Source organism: Tenebrio molitor, chromosome 3 (assembly GCF_963966145.1).
Source record: "Tenebrio molitor chromosome 3, icTenMoli1.1, whole genome shotgun sequence".
Lineage (NCBI taxonomy): Eukaryota > Metazoa > Arthropoda > Insecta > Coleoptera > Tenebrionidae > Tenebrio > Tenebrio molitor.
The window spans coordinates 28,477,114-28,500,449 of NC_091048.1; the positions used below are offsets into that span (position 1 = coordinate 28,477,114).

The window sequence follows — 23,336 nt, forward strand, 5'->3', positions numbered from 1 at the left end:
TTCTAGAGAGGATAATTAAGGTGAACCTGTGGGACGAAAGGACATGAGAACTGTCTTGACTGACAACGAATAATAGTCATTTGCAATATACCTCTATCGCGTGATTACAGTGTTATGCTGGTTGCATACCCACAAAATGTGTCATAACACTTCCTCCTCTAAATTGATTTTGTAGTGTAATTATTTAATCGGCGATAAGAAATTTTACTTTTAATATAAACAGGCCGAAATGCCTTGAAATTTTAACTATTTTTAATATAACTTAAAAATAGGTCAGAATCCTTAAAAAAGTGCTGTGCTGAAGGGACCTTACTAGTATTCAGACCGGTCCCACATTAAAGCCACATGTGACAACAACGATCCCAGACATCCTGACATGCATCCAATTCACCTGTCCGCACTGTAAATAGCGACCCAAATCAATATTTTCTATTTTGAAAATTTGAACACCACTCAAAAACTTGTTACACCGATCTGTCAACTGTCAATTTTCACTGGTGCCCTCTATAAGTATCGAAGCAACTAATCGTTCGTAACCTCAATTTATCATTTCTATTAAAATGCAATTATAGAAATTTCTAGATAGGATAATTAAGGTGAACCTGTAGAACGAAAGGACATGAGAAATGTCTTGACTAATACCGATTCACCGAATAATAGTCATTTGCAATATACCATCGTGCAGGATATGTTTTGCTGGTTGCATACCCATGAAATGTTTCACAACACTTTGTCCTCTAAATTGAATTGTTTTATTTATTCTGTATTATATCACAATTATTTATGATGGAAACTCTAAAAAAAGTCAGTTTTTGCGATTTGGCCAACCAGTAATACGCAGCGACATTAACTCGTAAGATGAAGTGTTGAATGAAGAGATTTTTTTTCATTTAGCGACAGTAGAAAGTTGATTCATTGTTTAATAACGGTGAATGAGTGTTTCGGTTATTTGTGAAATCATTTTTGGGCCAAGAGGGTTCGATAAATAATGTTGAGTGGAGATATGAATATTTTTTTATTATCACTAAACAAACATACATCACAATACCATCTAAATAACAATATAAAATTAACATTGAGCACTTTGTATTAAAACTTGTCTAGAATGTCTTTACAAACTGTCGCCGACATCTGCGACAGCACAACCGTATTCGTTGCTCGTCAAGTATTAAAGCCATCAGCTGTGATTGAATCAAGTTGGTCACAAAGAAATGGATAATACAAAAGTATATAAAACCTAATCTAACGTGTAACATAATAGAGTTATGTTAAACATCAAGGCAAGTTATTTTACATAAATAATAATAAAAAATGACTATAACCACTTTGCGTTTGATCTCATAACAGATTTTGTCAGTTTTGTACAGTACGTATCCAAAACAACCGAATAAATATTGATAGAACAATTGAACTTGGATGGGCACAAGAACGTTTCTTCACCGCATCGAACACATTACCCTCTCTTGAATTTAAGTACTAGCATGCTAATTGTTAGAAACGCGACGATCCAGATGACCGTCGCCAGGAAGCCGTAGTAGACGGCGGGTTCGGCGATCGACCACCCCCTGGTCAGCATCGCCCTGAGCGACGTCGTCGCCAGAGTCAAGGGCAGGAAAGTGGAGACGTACCGGAGCACCGTCGGCATGCCCTCAATCGGCCAGATCACCCCGCTGAGCAGCAACGTGGGGTAGAAGCTGCCCAGAGCCAGCTGGATAGCGTTGCGCTCCAGTTCGCAAATCGCCGAGATGACGAAGCCGAAGCACATGCCGCAGAGACCTTGCAGGATGGTCAACACGATGACCCAGCCTATGTCGCCCTTGCACTGCACCCCGAACACGAGGATCATGAAGATGAGGACGAGGGCGGTCTGGCCGCACATCACGACGAACTGGGTGACGACGTGGCTGAAGAGGATCTCACCGGGAGTCACACCTAGGAGAAAGGGATTAAAGCTTGAAGGAGAGTTGTCGGGGGACTTACCGGCGACCCAAGACCTGTCGAGCAAGCCTTCCATGCGCTCGATGATGAGCGCCGAGGATGTCAGCGCGACGGCCAAGAAGAAGACGATTCTGCAAAGAGTAATTAGAAGATTGGACGAGATTGTCGTGGAGACTTACGTCAGGATGACCCCGGGGGCTACGAAATCGGTGAACGAGGGTTTGTTGGAGCCGTAGATCGGCTCCTTGAAGGAGATGGGAATCTCGGCCAGGTCTGGGTTTTGCTCGCAAGCCCCGAGAAGGTCCTTGGCGAAGTCCTGGTACGACAGCTGCAAGTCCCGCTGGAGAATGATCCCGATTTGTTGATCTGCAAGAGAGCGATGAGCGAACCTCCTCAAGAGTGCCGAGTCGTCTTACTTGACATGTCGAGCCAGACCCTGACTTCGCTCTGGTCGAGAGTCTCCGGGTCGGCGTCCTTCCCCAGCGCCATCCTCGCCACGAGAGCATCCGTGAAGTTCTCCGTGAAGTAAAGAGCTCCCCATGCGTGTCCCCGCTTGACCGCCTCTTGCGCCGACTCCGGATCCGGATAGTACTCCTTCATGATCGTCGTGTTCCGAAGATTGTTCAAGTAGCGGCAGCTCAGGTACGAGAACTTGCAACCGTAGTCGAACGAGCACTCCTGGTACGACTGGTTCGTGTAGTTCTTCTCGTTGTTGACGATGGCCAGCTTCAAGCCGGTGGGGTCGCGGCCTATCGCCAGACAAAACAGTATGACCTGCATGACCGGCAGCGCGAAGATGAACAGCATCACGCCGACGTTTCGCCACATCCGCAGGAAGTTCTTCTGGAGGAGGGCCTTGATCTTGCCCACGGAGGTCCACTCGGAGCAGTTGGTGCAGTCGTCGCAGGTCTCGGAGATGCTGCTCTTCGACGACGACGGCTTGCCCAACTGTGGGTCACAATGAGAAACTCCACGTCCTAGAAAACTGCAAAGACTTACGTCGATGTGTCCGTTGGTGCCGTCGGCGATCAGGATCTCTTTGCTCTGGTGGAAGTTCAAGCCCACCACTCCGCTCTCCTCCGTCACCGATATCGAGTCCTTCTTCCCCCAGTTCAGTGTTGCTAAACTAATATTATTGCTAATGTTGACCTCGTTGGGACTTCCTACTTGACCTTGCTTCCTCGACAACTTCAAGAAGACCTCTTCGAGGGACTGGCAGCCGTACATCGACAACAACACACGGGGGGACTCTTCGGCCAAGAACTTCCCGCTCCTCATCAAGCCGATCTAGAACCCCACAATTAACCAAGTCCCAGCAGTACCCAAAGACTTACCGTGTGCGCTTGTCGCGCCTCTTCGATGTAGTGCGTGGTGATGATGACAGTCTTGTTGCCATCCTTCGTTATCTGGACCAGATGGTTCCAGATGCTCTGACGGAGCAGAGGGTCCACTCCGACAGTCGGCTCGTCGAGGATCAAGAGCTCGGGGTCGTGCATCAGAGCCACAGCGAAAGACACCCTCCTCTGTTGTCCGCCACTGAGGTTCTTCACCAGACGGTTCTGGCTCGGCAGGTCCAAGAAGTTGAGGAGAAACTGTAACCTCTCGTTGATCTCGGGCGACTCCATCCCGAAGATCCAGCCGAAGTACATCATGGTCTCCTTGATTGAGAACTCCCCGTACAATGCGATCTCCTGGGGCATGTACCCCACTCGTTTCCCCGGTACTCCAGACCCTTTGGTTCCCGGCTTGCCCCCCAAGACCCAGATCTCGCCGGTGTTGAGTCGCCGCCGCCCCACTATGCACGACAGCAGCGTGGTCTTGCCGCACCCAGACGCCCCCAGCAGGCCGTATCTGCAAACAAGCGCATGAAGCTCCAGGTCTTGGACCACCAAACTGGACACTCACATCGTGCCTTTGGCGACGGTCATGTTGAGGTCGCTCAAGACATGATTGGGGTTCTTCTTGGAGCCGTAATGCTTGAAGGCGTGTCTGACGCAGACCGCGTGCTGTCTTTTGCTCCAGACCGTGGACTGTTGGTGGACCAAGGGCGGTCGCTCCACGTTCACCCCGACCAGATCGGGTCCCGGTACCACCGGTTCCACTCTCTCTCCCATCGCTGATCCCTCACTGGAACAAAAAAAATCGTACTGTTACTCAACCGACGTTAAGTGGGTCGCTCGCCGAAAGGAAGAGTACTCGCGTTTCGCGTTTGTTATTATGCAAACAGAACATGGTAGAGTTTTCGAAGAAATGGCATTGACGGGAGCGCACGTACTCGAATTTCATGGTCCTTCGAGCCGGATTGATATTCCGCGGGGTCTGCGTTGGGCAAGTGGTGTTGCTCGCCGTATTATTCCCAAAGCATTCGGAATGTAACCTTGAGCGTCTTTATTTAGCAACTTATTGTTAGAAAGTTCGCCGGATTGCACCGATCGGGCGTTCTGCTAATGCACAAGTACAGGTGGCCAGAAGACAATAAAAGTGTCTATATTGACGGCCGCACAACCGCCCGCACAAACAAATACAATGATTAGGCATAATTGAAATAAAATGCGGCAATAAAAGGACATCGTGACCCACCATTAGTACCGACGGTCGCTTGATTATGCAAATGGCGCGGCGGTAATTGCCTCCAAATTGGAAGGTTCGTTTCCGATCGACTCGCGGCGAAGATTGCACCATCTCGGTAGTACCGCAGGAGTCCGAGCCAGTTTTACGCAACGCAGACATTGTACTTCACTCCACTTCCTTGACATGTTTTCCCAGACAAGGTGGTGCTTGCGCAAAACAAGTTGACTTTATCGTGGAGGACGAAAATTCGGAATAGTACCCGCGGGTACTGATCGAGGAATTTCGACAAGGCGCGAGAGGGCCGGGAAGACAAACCTGTTCGGCCAGGTACCGGTACCACCACACCAAAAGCACTGACAAACGAGTACTTTACGTTATAATACTATGTTTACATCTTATTTGCAAGTACCGTCATTACTCATTAGCCAGCCCACTCAGTTTTTTCACTCGGGACCGGTAAAACCCACAGATTCGCAACAGTTTGGCAAAAGTGTTTTGACGCTCGAGTCTGGAGTGTTTTGTTCTTTTTAAAAATGTTGACGGCGCCACTGTTGTCAGATTTTGTGGTGACTAACATTGTTTACTTGCACATCTCAGTAAGTGAGACATAAAAATAATTTATGTGTATTTTACATTACCATAAAAAGTCCCCGGTTAATTTATTGCAATTGAGCGAAACCATCACCGCCAATCAAACCGGTGCCAAGTGCGTATTGGCGATTGTTGAAAACCTTTTGTCAGGCCCTAATTAGAAAGTGGCAAGAGAATTTTTCAGTCAGAAGCAAAAATGTCGGTCGCTAATAATAGATAACGCTGTAACGCTGTTTATGTAACTAATCGCATGTCATTTCCACTAAATGCTAGTACAGGGTGGTTCGATAATCGCGGATTTCCCGGAAATTGAGTAATTGACCAATTCCAGAAAGTATCTTGAATTGAAGAAAATGTCTTTGGGGTGAACGCGGTGTGGAGGACGTCTCTGAAGGGTGAGAGGAGACCTTGCAACGGAGCGAGCTGATTTGCGTAGGTAATTAATTAACGAATGATTCATCAATAATTCATAATTGGACGGAAGATTTCGTGGGGAAGGTCCATAGAACAAGTGAGTGTCGGGATATTCCTGCGTGAAGGATAACGAAACGCTGAATGGGTCGGTAATTGGGCTATCGCCGCAAGACCGCCAAATTAATTAATAACAAAGATACAATCAACTAAGATTCAATGCCAGAGCGATCCAAAAAAAAAAAGAAAAAATCTCGGGGGCCTACTCACGTTATCAACATGTCGCTTGGTACGTTACACAACAACTTTCACTGCGAACACCACATTCCTGGTCCTGGAAATGGTAAAAAAATCCACCGTTATCCACCGATTTGGCACCAGTCGCCTTGTTATGTAATTGGGCAATTTCTTAGAGAGTTTGTATTACACAGCAGTTTCTTCACCGCGCGCCGTTTCGAAACCGCACATACATCATAAACAATGATCGGGCCCGGAAAAATCCGGTGGAAGTTGAGCGTGAGCGGTCGAGGAGGTTCGTCGCCGGACTGACCATTGAAGTCTTGGCGATAAGCGCGACCGTTCGCCCCCCTACCCGTGCTCCCGGAGCGATCCGGGGGAAGAAGCGACGACGTCACTCTTCCCGCTAATTGGTTTTTTCGCGCATTGACGTCAACACTGCCGCAAGAAAAAAAAATCGAGAGTAATGGCACGCTTTGTTGGCAAATGGAGCGGTCTTCGTTGCCCAATCTGCGCCTCCGGAGAGTTATGGAAAGGTTATTGATATGCGCGAAGAAGTGGCGAAACGGCCGGGGAAGGTTAGTGTGACGTCGATTGATTGTCTTACATAACAACACACTCAGGCTCTTTCTTCCTTCTAATTGGTGCGATCGCATTTTCATCGCCGACCTGACCTATTTTTTATGGTCGTCCTTTTGGACTCGGGAGAGAGTGCGTTTTGTGGTTTACGCAATTCAAACTGTCCACTAGGTTTGCCCGATCTGAGTCCACTCGACGCAACGTGGATGATAAAAAAAAGGTGAGCTTGATAAAAATACCAATTGCGTCATGGGCGTTGGGTAATTATAGATACGCATCCTTCAGGTATTTATGGTACAAGACGTGTGCGATAATTCGTTGGATGCAAAAAATCGAATGAGTAATTGATGTTATTGTAAGCGATGGAAATTTAGCTTCTTGGGGTTCTCTTTGGTACTATATTTTACAAAACTTGTGACTCGTGATGGGAACAGTTTCGTTAAAAAGCAAAGAAAGAGACGAAAATTAGAAAGTTGGCCTGGTTGGAGTTTTCTGACGTGCTAGACTTTTGAAAACTTAAGACAAAGACGGTGAAGGGTTTGACAGAAATCAATAACTGTAAGAAAAAATGTAGAGCATAGTTATAACAATTTGGTGGATAATTAGGAGTTTTCTAAGCTTTGGAAACTTATAACAAAGATTGTAAAGCAGAAAGTACTACTATTTATTGAACCATAAGATTAGAAATGAGAGGGTTGGTAAATGATTATGAGTAATTTGTGAGTTTAAGAAATGGAAGTAGGTTAACTAGGTAAAATAACCTGGATTAATAAATTACTCACATGTAATTGTTTCAATTGTGATAGTATTGTTGCGTAAGTACGAGTATTTTTACTCACGATTTTAAAAGACCTTGCATTAAAAGTTTAGACAGACTATTACTCAACTTTTCTGAATGTGAAAGTCTTGAAAATTAGAAAGTTTAGCTTGTTCTAGAAAGTCTAGATTCTAGACTTTAAAAAATTTCGAAAACTAAGAGGTGGGTGAAGCAGAATAAAATTGAAACAGACTATTAAAAAGTATAGAAAGGAACTGATATTTGATTCATAAGACTTCCGTTAAAAAGACTTGTTTCGAAAATTAGAAAGTTTAGCTTTTGTAGACTTTCAAAAATTTCGAAAACTAAGAAGCGGGTGAAGCAGAATAAAAGTGAAACAGACTATTAAAAGTATAGAAAAAATGATAATTAGAAAGTTTAACTTGATAATTTTCCTTTTTTCTTTCGCTTTTCAAAAACTAATGGGAAAGTGTGTGAAGAGAAAAAACTGACGAAAAAGAAAATAATTTGATTCATAAGACTTTCGTTAAAAAGACTTGTTTCGAAAATTAGAAAGTTTAGCTTTCGTAGACTTTCAAAAATTTCGAAAACTAAGAAGCGGGTGAAGCAGAATAAAAGTGAAACAGACTATTAAAAAGTATAGAAAAAATGAGAATTAGAAAGTTTAACTTGATAATTTTCTTTTTTTCTTTCGCTTTTCAAAAACTAATGGGAAAGTGAGTGAAAAGAAAAAACTGACGAAAAAGAAAATAATTTGATTCGTAAGACTTCCGTTAAAAAGACTTGTTTTGAAAATTAGAAAGTTTAGCTTGTTCTGGACTTTCAAAAATTTTGAAAAATAAGAAGAGGGTGAAGCAGGATAAAAGTGAAACGTACAATAAGAAATATGGGAAAAAATGGAAATCAGAAATTTTAGCTTTACTTTTGAAAACTTCTGTGAAATGAACACTAACTAGAGTCCTTTACGTAGTTTAGCTTGTTAAGAAGTTTCTGCCATTTTGAATTTTTAAAAGTAGTGTTTTTTGACTTTTACCAATTTGTCAAGTTTTACAGAGTTGTTCGAGATTTTAGAAAATTTCTGACACAAAATAATTTGGAATAAAAGAACAAACAATCAATTAGAAAGACAGTAAATAACAGCAACATTAGAAAATTAAGCTTTTTAGCAGCTTCCACACAATCAAAACTTTCTAAAACTTGTGGGGAACGAAATGAAAATAATGCCTAATTAGTCCACAGTGAAATATTGAGAAATGGCATATTATTCAACAAGCGTGTAATGATAGCTACTATTAGCCACGTAGGCGAGTGCTGTAATCGCCGTTACACGCGAGTAGAATACAATACTTTTCCTTCGTTCGTTTATTACTTCTTCAAAAAAAAATCTACCGTCTCGCAAATGATGACATGTCAAAATAATTGTGACATATGACATACAAATAGTGTCATAGCAACTTGATCGTCTCTGCGATGATTTGCAAAGGCACTTTTGCAATTATTACAATGAGTAATTGAACAGCATTACGTAACAGTAAACGGATATGTGGTGAGGAACAGAAAAAGATTATTAAATGGAAGAAAAAGTAGAAAGGCAAATAATAGTGGAGAATAAAATGTTGTACAATTATTGTCCTTGGACGTTTTATAAAAGCAAGGAAAAATGAAGATCGTCCGGCAGATCTGAAGAATTCAAAATAAAGAACTGGTAAGATCTGGTTCGGTGTAGACGTTAAAAAATGGGGCAAAAAGTAGGGAAAGAAGAGGACATCATGGTAGACGAAAATAAAAAAAAAATTGAGACGACGTGGAAAAATACAGTAGAATAAATAAAATAATTGCCGAAGCTCGAATTATGGAAATTGTTGGATGACGTTTTGTGCATCAGGTAATTCCAGCGATACTTTCACAAATGACTTTTAACACTTGCCTCGATGATTGGAACCCATGCCCGAAAAGTCTTAATTTGGCTCTAACTCAAATCACATTTTTTCACAAATTCGCACTTGATTTATTGTCATTAGCACGTCCGTTGCCAATCACAATTTGCAGTAAAAATAAACAAACAGGCGTATCATTTTTATGAGCCGGCCAGTCACGTCACACACCAATATTCACCCATACAAACTGTACAAATAATTGCAAATCATTCACAAAAATACTTCTAATTGGCCGCGCAACTTTCTAGACCCGGTGAAATTCCAATCGAAGTGAAAATGACCAAACCCGCTCGGTTTTTCCGGCGCCACGCGCTCTCACCTGGACTCAGATCTGCCCCGTTGGGGTCCAGTTCTCCTTGTACAGCTATTTTAACCGCGACAAAAAAGTCTTAACCTGCGGACCAGTCTTGCGGTTCACCTTGGAGTCGCGTCCGCGCGGTGCTCTTCTTCTTTTTGGACCGAGCTACCGAACAACACCGCGGACGCAGATCTGCGGCGTTTCCGTCGGGGTCAAAGGGGGCAAATTGTGAGCGGAACCTTGAGCAGGAACTGAACGGTTCTTCGTCGGACCTGAGAGTAAGCGGGAAAATTCCGCAGCGTCACTTCTTGCAGAGCAAGGGCGGCGTGATCGCGTAACGTCGCCCTGACCCCAACACGAGCGGACGGAGGACAAAACACGCCGGGACGCGGACCGAGGAATAAACAGCATCATCGCACTTCGCCCCGTGGATCATCTGGGCAGATGGCCTTGATCGATTCGATTCTTGCGTTATTGTTAAGTCGACCAAAGGTTAATTAAAGAATCTTGTCGGTCCCCGCAATTTATGATAGCGCGAGTGCAATACGGCCTCCCGCTTAAGTACATTATTATGTAAAGTGACACGTACAAAATTACAACTGCAATTTGTCGTTATCCAAGGTGTTGTGCGTCGTTCCTCTGATAGCAGGACTCGCCCAGATTGGACCCGCGCCCGCGCTTGTATGGGTGAAGGTCGCGAGGTTCTTCGCCCGGGACCGTTTTCTTCTTTTTCCGACCGCAGCGTAAATCGACGATCCGCTCGAATTCCTTCTTCGAGACCGTTCCTGCGGCAGCAGGACGCACTTGCGTGCCACTCTGGTGGGAAAACCCGAGGGTCATCGCGCTACGTTTCGACCTATTTCTTCCAGGCGCAAGTGGCGGACAACGTGACTCGCGGTGACACACACAACTGGCCAAAAAAAAACAATTATTATTTATATACAGAGTGTCACAATCGAGTGTCGAAACAGCTCACGCTCGAGAGCCTCGTCGATGGATTTTTTCCATTGTTCGCGTAAATTATTCCGTTGGTAAACTTTAAACTGTTGACTCGTGCTGTACAATAGAAGGTAAGCGGGTTTCGGTTTTTCTTGGCCTTACGACTCCATTATAAAGAAATGGTCGCTAATGCGATCCAAATTTATTGAAACGCCGACCCAATTGAATGGATTTATTGGTTGCGACACTTGTTGAGTGGTTTGCTCGGGACAAATGTTTTCGGGGTTTTGTTTTCGTCGGAGTGATGGCCCCGTTTGCTTCTCTAACCTGCTTTCAGACGAGGCCCAAGAGAAAACAGTTCATTCCAGCCAAGGACGACAGGATCTGATCCATTCAACTCCGAATTTACGTTTCAAACTTTGTCACCAATAACACTGGTGGATGGTGTGTTGCATAATCAGGTCCGGAGGGAATTTTTTAAAATTCTGTACAGGGTGATTCAAGTTTTATCGCCCCTATTAAAAAATTAGTAAAAATTACGAAACTTTAGGGTTACATTCCCTTCATGTAAGGCTTCAAACGTGTGCAATCAATTTTCCCGTATCACTTCATTCAGAGCCATAAAATTTTAAAAATCTATTTTGACACAAAAAAAATCCGTGCACGCTCATAATTCACAATTAATTTAAAGAACATATTTATGAAATTCACATCAAAAGAAAATGATTAGTTTTTTAAATAAGTGTCATAAATAAATCCCTCATTGTTGGGAAACATCTGTTGAGAACTTTTCTAGTAATTCTTTAGGTTACCATAAATAACCCAAGTAAACCTCTATTGTTGAAGTGACCGCCCAATTTAATAATAAATCATAGCTAAATTTTGCACTTTAATATCGAATTCCATTTATTTAAAAAACCGGTGATGCTTTCATGATTTCAATGACATCAAATTTTTCCTAAATGTTTGAAAAGACTCTCAGTGAAAAATAATGTAAATCAATGTAGCGGTTATTGAATAAACGAAATCTTTACTCGTTTCATTAAAAATTTTAAATTTTTACAGAATGTTCTAGAGTCTCACACAATCATTCCTGAATTTTTTGAGAATTTTAAATCGATTAGAAGTGTGTGTTTTCGTTCGGGCGGAAAAACTTGAATCACCCTGTACAACTTTAAAAAAGCGTCGCCACACTATTGCCAAATCTAAATCCAACAGAAAATGTCTGTAGCGCTTGGATTTCCTCAATTCTTCTTGCGTCGATTCAGTTTCCACGTCGGGGAGTCAATGGGAGTCAGGTCAGCGCTGTAAAGTGGTTGATTTAGTTCCTCGCATCATTACTCTTTCGTTTCGTCCGAATTTGTATTTAATCGTCTTCAACTTCCTCAATTAAAATATTTTTTCTAAACTTGCGTCCGAGACAAATTACATAAAGCAAGGACATCTATTTCGAAGATAACTTGGATATTAATTTACCGCTACCGCCAAACTCTCCAGAACTGAATGCAACAGAAAATGTCTTGGCGTGCGTGCTGCAAGTTTTAACTTTCGTCACGTTTTCCTTTTTCAGCTTTTGATCAGATCTTTTTGACCTTTTAGTGGTCAAGTGGAGTCAAGTCAGGTTTGTGATGTGGCGATTTAGTTGCTTGAAGCAACATTCTTCGCCTTCAATTTCCTAAATTTAAACAATTCAGGCTAAGAACAACGAGCACCAAACTATCCAGACCTAGATGCTCTGGAAAATACGCTACGAATCTTGAATTTCATTTTCTTTATTCTCTAAATTGCAAAAAACCTTCTAGATGCTAAGAATGTTGCGATAAAAATAAAACCGGAGAGAAATTCTTGACGAGGCAATTTCACAAGAAAAAACGTATTTTCTCGCCGTAATAATAGCCAAAACTTGCACTAGATTTCTTCATTCAATTCCGAAAAAATATGGTAGGCGATTGGAGCCAAATCGGGGCTGTAAGGTGGATTATTTCATTTCCTCTCACCTCGTGCGGGCAATTTGTCTTTAATTCCCTTCAGTTTTCTATATCAAAGCAGTTCTTTTTTAGTTTTTTAAAACCACGACTCTATATTTAAAAATAATCTAGACACTGCCACCAAACCCTACAGATTTGGATACAACAGAGGCTATTTATAAAATTATCTTTAAAGTTGCAAAGTCAGCAATTGCACTTCTCCGTCGATTTTCTATAATAATAATAATAATAATAAATAGTAGGTACTCGACTGGACTCAAATCAGGAGTGTAAGCTGGATGATCAGTTCCTCGAAGCCACATTATTTCCATGTAGGACTTCTTTCATTGTCTTGGCAATTTGAACGAATCTAGACATCTATATTGACCACGCCACCAATCTCTCCAGATTTTAATCCAATGAAGAATGCTTATGACACGTAAGATACCTCATGTATTATTCTCATTTGGTTCTTTAAGTCATAACAACCCTTCTGGATTACAGAAAGAAATATTTGTAACGAAAATTCTCTTCTATGGAGAGCCAGCACAGGCGTCGAATTTTTCCACCGAGTCAATTGGAGTCAGTTCAGGGTTGTGCGGTGTCCGAATCGGTTCCTTGAGCCACACTCATTGATTTTCCCCAGATTGAACAACAAATAAAAAATTCCGAAACACCAATAAGCGGTTTCCTGCGTCAATTCAAATATGTATTTTTTAAATGCAAATCTAATTACCAGAATCTTAATGAATTGTCGTTTTTGTCTAGGAAGTGCGCAAACGCCCAAAATTCTAAAAATCCCAAAAATGCTAAAGTTTATAATTGACGTCACGAATCTTATCGATGAACAGGTGGGAGGGGCCAGCTTTGATCCTTCATGGCCACGAAATACCAGATTTGTTGATTCCATTCGCAATCCTCTCGAGGCGTTCATATGTTTGGTAATTTTTCCGCCAAGATTATAATAATAAATCTGAATACTTCCTGCAAGCCAGACTGGTTTGCAGGAGTGACAAACAACAATGACAGCCCAAATAATTTTTACGTCACAGACAGACCAGTTTTCGTAATATTAATAAAATAGTGGACGTCGACTCACTGATTGGTGTTATGCCACCTATAACACTTCCGCTCGAGCGTCAATTCGGTGTTAATTACCAAAAATCAAGTTTCGTCACAAGCCACTTACATGATTATTCTCATTACAACACACGAAAACATCGACTGGACAAAGTCCTTCCGATAGGGAATTTATATCCAGTGCTTTGATGGCGACAGTAATAATGTTTCTTTGAAATTAAATTAATGCCAAATAAATCTGAAAACATTATGTATCTAGTTTATTGGGTGTGAAGTTATAAAACAATATTTATAATGCGATAGGTGAAGCTGTAATAGTGCTGTTATCGAACACGATCCAAGTTTTATGTCCTGTCGATAGACAAAGTCAACGCGATAGAGAAATAACTAATTATTTCTGCGGTTATAAGCAAGGTTATTAATTATTGGGTAGTAATTGGTCTAATTGAAATGGGTGACTGCGTGTTTCGGGTTTTTTGCACAATCATCAGGACAGTATTAATAGGCAAGTGAAAAGAGACACCTTTAAAACGCGGACAATGACGTAATGTCATGAAAAACAATTCTCGTGTACTTTCTACTTTTCTTGGATCATCAAAAAATCCGGCCCGAAGGTCCACACTTGTACAACGATTTGTCTTGTTTCGGTTCGATGACGTTTCGTACAAGTGCAGACTAAAAAATTGTGCTTTGAATGTTTCCCACAAATTAATTAAACAATCCGGCTCGAAGGACCGGAAGTGTGTGATGGAATCGCATGGGTTCTTTTTGGTTCAAGGACCCAATTTGCATGCGTTATTGTTGTGCCTCCTGCATGGCACTAAGCGTCAATTTGACAAATTTATCCAATTTATTTCCAGAACTTACGACCACAATATTATTTTTAAATTAGATAATTTTAAAAATTGTTTAAACATTTGTTTGCGAACTCTACAAATATTCATCCAACGCAAAGTAGCTTGTGTTACTTGATTTTAATTTTCATTCCTGTTGAGGTTCTTTCTACATTCTTTCCACAAAATCGTCTGGAAGAATTTACTTTCTCCACTAAATCTAAACAATTACTCTTAAAAACGTGGGTGTGAAGATGTTGTAATACAATTCAAGATCGCCAGTTTTGCAAATACATATATTAAATGTTTATTGACGCGAAACTCTCCAGAATTTAATCCAACAGAAAGTGCATGTAGCAATTTACAGATTTGCATTTCTGTTCTTTGATTCTTTAAATCCCAAAAAAAGACTAGATTGTGGAAAGCTCTTTGAGACAATATTATTGCTCACAAACTCTTCTATTAGGAGTCAATTGGAGTTAGGTGGGGGCTGTGAAGTGGGAGATTTAGGTCCTTGAAACCGTCAGTTTTCCAGAGAAGATTTCTTCTTCTCCATAGAAGCTACAAACTTCGAGATTTTTTTTTATCGCAACTACCAAAGGATCCAGAGCTGGATCCGATGGAATCTTGAATTTTATCTTTTACTTTCTGAATCAAAAAATTGCAATTTCGAAAAATCCATAGATTTTTTTACCACGACCACCACACTATCCAGCCCTTGATCCAATGGAGAATGTCAATGACACCACCAAACTATCCAGACCTTGATCCAACGGAGAATGTCAATGACATGCTCCAGATCTTGGTTTTTATTTTATTTCCAAAATCACAAGCACCATTCTTGCCAACACTCCTTTATTTAATTTCTAAAATAGTTGGTAGTCGATTGGAGTCAGATCAGGACTGTAAGATGAATCATCCATTTCCTGGAAGCCAGACTCCTTCTTCTTCGAATTCTGACGCGCTTTGTCTTCCATTTTCTAATTCAACCAGACATTTTTTTTCACTGCCACCAAGCTCTCCAGATTTTAATCCAACAAACAACACCCACGATATGACATGGCACACACCTTAATTTTTCTTCTTATCTTATTCAACAAAACACCTTGATAAGGCATTGTTGTAAAGTTACTGCCAACAGATCCACCAGACCTGAATCTTCTTGAACTTTATTGGCTTTGACTTCTTGAATTTTTCTTTTGTGTTTTTATGGTCAGCACAAGTGCAAAATACGTGACCTTTAGTGATCATAAACCGTTGATCATATTCCTCCTTTCGAATAGTACGCGATAAAACTACACTTTTATGACCCTCTTCCTACATGACAAATCTCGTTTCGTCCACACTGCGTTCCTACCAGCAAATCTGGTAAACACGTTTGGTAATTGTTACGAGTATTTGCGGAAACGGCTTCTGATGTGCACACCGAACCGCCTCACTTTCGATCGACCGGAGACCCAATTCCTCCCTCTCTCGTTTCGTTTCCACGAAATTGCATTGTGCAAGCGAACCGCTCTGAGTCCACTTGACTTTTATTGGTGCGCGCGCGAAGAGGTTATGCACAGATCGAAGTGGGTTAGGTTATGCAAGTCGGAGAGTCGATCAGGAAACAGAATTACTTTCTCCACCGCCCTGGGCACATCCTATACACACGAAAGCCATTGGCAGAGGAAGCATTATGCACCGCTTTATGTAACGTTACGTCGCGTGGACGCACCCTTAGCCCTGCCGGAAGGTGGTGTCGAAACGTTTGTTGTCCAAGTGGGCCGCGTTGTTATGATTTGAGCACACTTTTGCAACGCCGTCAAGGCTGTTGTGCAACGTTGTCGCTCATACCAAACGGAATTGGGGAATTGGCGAATTGCGCCGGACACTCACGTGAAAAAATTTGTTGTTTGTTGATTAAAAACGGCAGAGTTGTAAACCTTGAGCGGCGCTCATTAACTCAAGAATTTTGTCTTGTGTGGTAGGAGCGCGATTTACATAAAATGTAGGAAATTTATCCGACGACGAGGCCCTGGACATGCGAGTCGTAGATAGGTTCGGCCGGGCTCCGCACAACGTCTCGCACCGTCACGTTCTCTCGCGCTGCCGACCTACCTCTTCCTGTCGCTCACTCGCAAATGTCAAAAGTTTTCAATCAGGTTTCTGAGTTTTACGGTACTACTCTCCTGGCCAGATTCGCAAACCATGTCCGTTTCTGTCACACACACACACCTTTTAGTACTCTCTAGTCCGCGTTAACTTGAAACATCAACAGAGGTAATTAAGTTACATAAAGCCATTTTCTGTACGCAAAAGAGAAAACTCTTTACGACATACCGGCTGGTCACAATTTCAATTTTCAAGTTACGACATGTGACTCGAGACATGTGTCACTCGAATGTCACAGTTTTGACAACACTTCGTGACATTCTGGTTTAAATCGCTGCACTTCTAGATGCTCCAGAAACGATCGCCACACCTCTGGAGCAATGGTACTGCTCAGTACTTTGCTCAAATTAATTCTATGACGTACTTGGTTCAAATGGAGGCGACCTTCTGGTTTACAAGGAAGTAATCGGTACTTCTGGTTCAAATGACGTGAACGCTGCACTTCCGATCTCGATGGTAACAGTTCTGGTGGTGGTACCGCTCATTGATTTCTTGGCAGAGGCTTGGTTTTGTTTTACCCTATCTTCCCTATCTTGAAAAGTGTACTACAACACACAGTACCTTGGTACCACCTGAGTTATTTAGAAAAAATGGTACTCTTCAAGTAAATTTCTTCAGTGATCTTTGTGGTTACAAATGTCTAAACTGAACTGATTGTCTTCGAGGCTCTCTTCACACTCCAAAAATGCAAGAGTACCCAAATATTCTTTTGGAAATGTCAAGATTGAAGTCACTTTGTCTTCATCCAATGACACTGTTGGGTTTTAAACTTGACTCATGTGTTTAACACAAGGAAAATGTCGTATTAATTCAGTTTCCAAACTTGAACTTTCCAAATACGTTTGAGATTTTTGTGGTACCTCAAGAATGTCGTTCTTCTTAGAAACATTAGAAGGAAACCTGAATCCACCAAGTGGATTCGTGTACAAGTTCCCAATAGTAAATTGTGAAATTTTCGGAAAAAGCAAATTCCTTGGGTACTACCTTGCCTGGAGAGTCATTGGTTGTGGGTTACCACGGCTACCTGGCAGTTTCGCCATTATTCGAAAATTTCCTGGCAAGGTTGCTGTTAATCAATCTCGGTACAATTAGTACCGATAAAAATGGTGCAAAGTAACAGGTGTTGTGGGTGTAAAAGTGCACCAAGTACCGATTGGACTCTGTACCAGCAGGCAGCGAGCACGTGAGTCGCTCAAGGGAAAATTAGCGTAAACTGAAAGTGTTATTCATCGTGTGCACATCTGAGGTGGTACCAGTACCAGGTCTTTACATAACACTCGTTTTCTTCGGTCTCTTTTCCATATTACCTAACTTTCTTCTCGTTAACTTTTATTCGCACATGAACCGTTCGGTACCACCACCACGCTCCAAGTTTCTCGTTGTAATTTTTCATTATGCGTCCTCGTTTTGTTCTAATTAGTTGAGTTGGGGAATTTTAATGCGTTTGATAATTCGAATCGATAAATATTCAGTGACGGTACCACTTTCGATTTCGTTGAGCAACAAAGGCAAGATTCGGCGGGACTCACCTGAGGGCGTTGCTGCTCCAGCTGAACATCCTCTTCACCTTGGCGGTGTTGGGGGCGGCTTCCTCGCCACCTCCAGACATCTCACGGAAATAGGTAAAAGCGCGAAAAACCCGAAACACAGAAACTAGAACCGTCTAGGTCACCACATGTTCACCAACTGAGAGAAAACGCGAAGACTGCGTAAATAAGAGAGACTGACGACGTCACTGGTCAATCGTCGTGAATTTTTGATGGCGCGGGGGTCGTCGCACCCTCCAACACTGTACAAGGGTTGCCGATTTAGACCGCTTCTTCGACACAACTGCGCTTTCGTCGCCGACGATAGAAAGTGAACAAGATGCCTTTCTATCGTATTATTGGTCACACTCAGGTGCTAAGACGTTGCGTGCAACGAACTGCAGACCATTCTTCTCTGCAAATGAAAGTTGAGGAGTGAGGGAAACACTTTTGGTTTCGACCAGAAGCCGACACTCTTCCATACGCCGCATCCCTCGACGGACTCTTCGAAAACACCCAACGCTTTTCATCAACGACGCACCGACGTGATTGATTGATTGGTGCGGAAGTGGCGGCGCCCTTGCGGTGGCGCCGCCACTGCCAACACCACCGCATTCATTGTGCTTTCTCTCAAATCACCAACAACTGTGGATGCTGCGGACGGGGTGAAAGTCCCCACTTTTCGATCTATCGTCGACAACTTTGCCAAAACTCTCCGACGAATATTATCGCTGTCGCAATCGCGATATTGGTGAAAACTCGATCGATATGAAAATGGGACTTGGGAGGGGACTGGGGAGGAGGTGGTGACATAAGTATTGTTAGTAAAGACTTTCGTAATTTATTTGTTCGGCAAACAAACCAAATTGATTTGTTGACAAGGTGTAGGCAGGCAGAAAAGTACACATCACGTGGTGGCCGGCCTACTGGTTCGCCCCTAAACCACGGGACCGCCCATGTACTTCTCGATTTGAACGCACCCTACCAACCACTTGTTCTATCAGTCTCGTTTTTCAATTTCTTTGAAAGTAAATGAGACGGAGATTTGATTCTTACGTAAGTCTGCTAGTTTCGCTTCTTGCGGATTTTCAAACAAAACACGACAAACATGTGTTTTAATTTAGGTAAAATGGAATATTTTTAAATAGATTGTCCGGCAAGGAAATTTATGTGAATATGTTGAATACATTGAAGGATCAATGTCCTTGTCGATAAAATTACCTTGAGGGTTTTGGGAGAGGAAAAACGAAGGTCAGAGATGATGACCGTCTTTTGTCTCCACCCCAAAAAATCGGGATTTGGATGGGAAACATTTTTTTTCAAAGTACTGAATTATCGGTACATTAAAATTTTTTGTCAACGTTGATCCTTTTCCAGGATGTAGATAATAAACACCTCGACATATCTAATTGATCCATCATTTCAGTGTTGTTTACACGCTTTAAGACTAAGCTGTGGGATATGGTATCGTGTCAGTAGCTAAAAGGGTTACAAACAGTTGAAAAAAAGAAGTTAAATAACAGGAGTTAGTATCAGAGTGTGTCATAACATGACTTTACTCCAGAGGTCTACATCTTTTTTTCTTTTTTTTTTGAGCATCAGAGTAAGCACACTTGCCGTTACCACAATATCTTCCAAGAGGCTAAAGCAGAATAATTGCACTGATTACCAACAAAATGTCCACAGAGAGTAAAAATAAAGCAGAGAAGAAGATTTCTTCTTTGAAATGACTCGCTTGTTTGTAACTTCTTCTGTAAAAGAATGTTCCTCATTCCAACCTTTGTAATGACTGTAATAATAAAGACACAATCAATTTTCTGTAATTTCTGAGATCGTTTCAGACCCGCAACTCAACTTCAAGGTTTGTCAAGCGGACTCGAATCAGGTGAGTCAGGCACCCATTCCTCCGACAAAAAAAATCATCTTTGCACCACTTTTCTGCATACTTTGCGCGACCAACAAGCAATAAATCTTGTGACAAGCTGAGGCAGCATTGCTTCGAGAACGTCACAATTTTCTGCGAAAATCAGAAGATTTTTCTTTTGATTGCACATCCGCTCAAATAATTGCACTCGTTTCTAGGTGTGACAAACGACCTTGGGATCATTTCGAGTGTCGTGTACACACAGCTCCACCTATTATGTCACATAACCGTGCATGATATTGCTGCGGTGATTTCTTCACTTGCAGAAAATTGTTGAGCGTGTTAAAAAACAGAAAGTTTCCGCTTGTTATTATTATAATTAATTTACGCTGATTGCTTTCGAGCAAACATTTGTAATGAAGTGAAAAATGTGGGCACTCGATTGAACAAAAGACAAGATCCGAGTGGACAGGTGAAGATTTTAATGGAGAGTTGGTTCTAAATTGCGCTGTATTTTAATTAACTGGAAAATGCTGGTGCACATTAAAAATTCAGCGAAAGTTGTAAATTAGAAGATGTTAAAATCATTAAAATGCAAATGGTAATTGGCAAACAGTAGACTAATTTGTTTCTGGACATGGTACGATCCGTGCAAAGGTCAAAATACACACCACAAAATAATGAAAATGTGTAAATCATAATTTTTAACAGCGACACCGTAATTATATCTAAAATATTCGTCAAGTTACATTGTTAAATAATATATTTCTATTCTCAAATTAGTCGAACACAAAAACGTGGAATAAATTTAAATTTTATGTCCTTGTAGCAAAAAATAGAATATCATTATTTTTTTTTCTGCGGATAAACATACGCGAAAGGAAAACAACTTCCAGGTTTGGACTTACCAGTTTTCCAACTCTTTCGACATCTAGAACTCTGGAAGTTTCGTTTGGTTCGGTTCGAAGCAAAACTGTGTCAATCGTGCACGCAGAGACCACACGTTTTCAATGGAATTCAGATCTGGTGACTTGCCGGCCAAGGTAATATCTTTTCAGTTGATAAACAAAGTGCTTCAAAAGGTACATACACTTCTTGAATTTTTTTTCATTTAAATAAAAACAATTTCCTTTTTTTTTATTGCAAACAAATAGGATCTTTAAACCGCAAAATATACAACGATTATTCTTGCTGCGGTATTTTACTTCTTTAATGGTTTTATAAGCCTCGTTTAATCTTGTACCTATTGTTGTTTTGGCAATTCCAAAATTAAATAACTTGTTAATAGTAATATGATGATGACGTCGTGACTGTCGTTGATGATTGTACCGTGCGATCAAATAAAAAAAAAATCAGAGTAGGCGAAAATGGTGGTTTGAACCAATCAAAGCATCAGAATAGCGCAATCCAGGTAATTCGATTTTTTTTTTAAATCATCGCATGTTATTAGGAAATAAAATATTGTAATAAATCGGATTGGAATTAATTCAAAAAAGCGAAACCGAATCACTCCATTTAAATTTAAAATACTAATTTACAATTCCTGGTATAATAAAAAAATTTCGGGAAATAACTTACGACATTCTTTTTAGTGACGTCCAAACTCCTTGACACTCTCACTTGAGCTGCAACGAAGAACTTTGTACGGAAAAAACGTGTCAACCTTTTTCACTAGTTTTTGCATTTTATTTGTAAACCATTCTGTCCAGTCCAGATGCGTCGAAACCCGTGACGTTACTAGCTGAGCCGGGTGTACCTGATCTGCTGAAGAATCTTCTTTTCCTCCCTCTCTCTTTCTTCTGGCACTATTTGCACAAAATAAACGCATAAACGTTTCCGAGAAGTGCTAACCCGAAATCAAACAAAACTAAGAAAACACAACCGAATTTTGTTTGACGATAGTTGTAAAATTGTAAAACTTCGAAAGCAAACACGTCTTGTCACAAAGACAAAAACTATTGATTTACGCAGAACATGTGTAATAAAGTATCTGTGACGTCACAAGCTTTCAACATTTACTCTGTTGGTTGCTTGCCTTGTACGGCAGCTCAATTAGAACACAAAGGGGCAAATTCCACCCGACTTGCGACAAATTGAAGTCACGTCTGTGCTTGATTCGTCCGGCGGCTGTCAAATCTGACACTTCATGTGTCAAATTTTTTGTAAGTTATCTTGCGGTATGATCGATGTGTGGTTGCATCACAGCTAATTTACCGGCAGCACGATGATTAGCAATAAATAATACGGCGACAAGTGTAAATAAGTATCAGCGTTTTGCGCTATTAGAATGGTCGTTAAGAATAATAATTAAAGGCGAGCGCTTTGTTACATTACGGCTGGCAATGACGGCAATTCGAGAAAAATGCGCTTTTGCTGTCTCACATTCGACTACATTGTTATTAAGATAATTACGTTCTCTCGATTGCGAAACGGACTAGTTCAGGATCGAGTCAGCTCCTTCGAGGGGTGTCCGTGAAGACTTGCACGCCTTGAGTCCTATCAATTTGGGTTCTTGACTTTAACCCAATTGTGGAGAAAGACCCATAAATATCGAAGAGCGACATTGAACTAGTGGGTCACGAAGAAGTGGGAGGTCGCACACGCGTGACGAGTAAAATTAATAAAACGGAGGAATTAGTGGACTCACCTGGTTGTCTCGTATCGATTGTTATCGCGGGGGTGAACGACCCACGGGGGCGCTCGCCCCGATGGGACAAACCTCCAGGTTCGACAACTTCTTAATGGGTTCGGGTACTTATACCAAATCGTCTCATTACTCTTTATTAGTCTGTAACAACATTAAGACACGAATTTCGGGTCAAACCCCGGAAACATTGACATTTACGGATACATCATGACAGGAAAATACTTAAACAGTCTTTAAAATGTGAACGATCTCGGCGACGCAGTCTTGATCCGTCACGTAGATTTTCTCGTTCCCGACGTCCACCTCGCCCTTCTTCTCCTTGTCCGCCGCCTCCTTCACCTTCTTGAACGAGCCGTGATACTCTTTGGCCTCGGTGTGCTCCATGATGAAGGCGAGATTCTGCTTGGTGATGCCGCCCCCCGCCATGATGCAAATCCTCTCGCCCACTTGCTCCATCAGATTCTTGATCAGCTTGACCCCCAGCTGGGCGGTGGTCTGTTGGCCGCTGGTCAACACCCTCTTGAACCCCAGGTCTATGATCACCTCGATCTCTATCGTGGGGCGCTTGCAGACGTCGAAAGCTCTGTGGAAGGTGACCGGGTGGGGGAAACACGCCATGATGATCTCTCTGCACTGCTTCATGTCCACCTCGTCGTTCGCGTTCAGGGCCCCGAAAACGAACCCGTTCGCGCCGTACTTCTGCAAGATCATCGCGTCCTTTTTCATCACTTCGATCTCCTCGCTCGTGTAGACGAAATTTCCTGGGCGGCATCGCAGCATGCAGAAAATGGGGACCTTCTTGGAGTACTCGAGGACCTGGAGGAGGAGGCCTGGGGTTGGTGTGAGCCCGCCATCTACCAGCGACGAACACAACTCGAGGCGCGTGGCGCCGCCGGCAATAGCGGCCACTGCAGACTCGTAACTGTCAACGCACACCTCAAGCGATTTTGTCATTTTCCTAACCTAAAACAACAGAGGTTGGCGCA

At 42.0% G+C, this 23,336-nt stretch overlaps 2 protein-coding genes across 6 annotated transcripts; both read right to left on the minus strand.

Moving 5' to 3' along the window:
* Positions 1-996: 996 nt before the first annotated feature.
* snu (snustorr) lies at positions 997-21,648 on the minus strand. 5 transcript variants are annotated; one of them, XM_069043440.1, is made up of 8 exons: positions 17,843-18,176; positions 3,844-4,065; positions 3,273-3,789; positions 2,938-3,225; positions 2,355-2,886; positions 2,118-2,304; positions 1,981-2,069; positions 997-1,932 (listed from the first exon to the last, which is right to left on the minus strand). In XM_069043440.1, the coding sequence occupies exons 1-8, from the start codon at positions 17,920-17,922 to the stop codon at positions 1,454-1,456; spliced, it is 2,394 nt and encodes a 797-aa protein (XP_068899541.1). In that variant the 5' UTR covers positions 17,923-18,176; the 3' UTR covers positions 997-1,453. The 5 variants fall into 5 exon arrangements, with proteins under 5 accessions (XP_068899541.1, XP_068899544.1, XP_068899540.1 ...); XM_069043443.1 differs by lacking the exon at positions 17,843-18,176 and adding an exon at positions 21,282-21,648 and having other exon boundaries at positions 2,355-3,225; XM_069043439.1 differs by having other exon boundaries at positions 2,355-3,225; positions 17,843-18,181.
* Positions 21,649-22,471: 823 nt separating this feature from the next.
* On the minus strand, positions 22,472-23,304 carry LOC138127392 (copper homeostasis protein cutC homolog). The gene has a single exon (XM_069043446.1). The coding sequence runs from the start codon at positions 23,302-23,304 to the stop codon at positions 22,573-22,575; it is 732 nt and encodes a 243-aa protein (XP_068899547.1). The 3' UTR covers positions 22,472-22,572.
* Between the last annotated feature and the right edge of the window lie 32 nt (positions 23,305-23,336).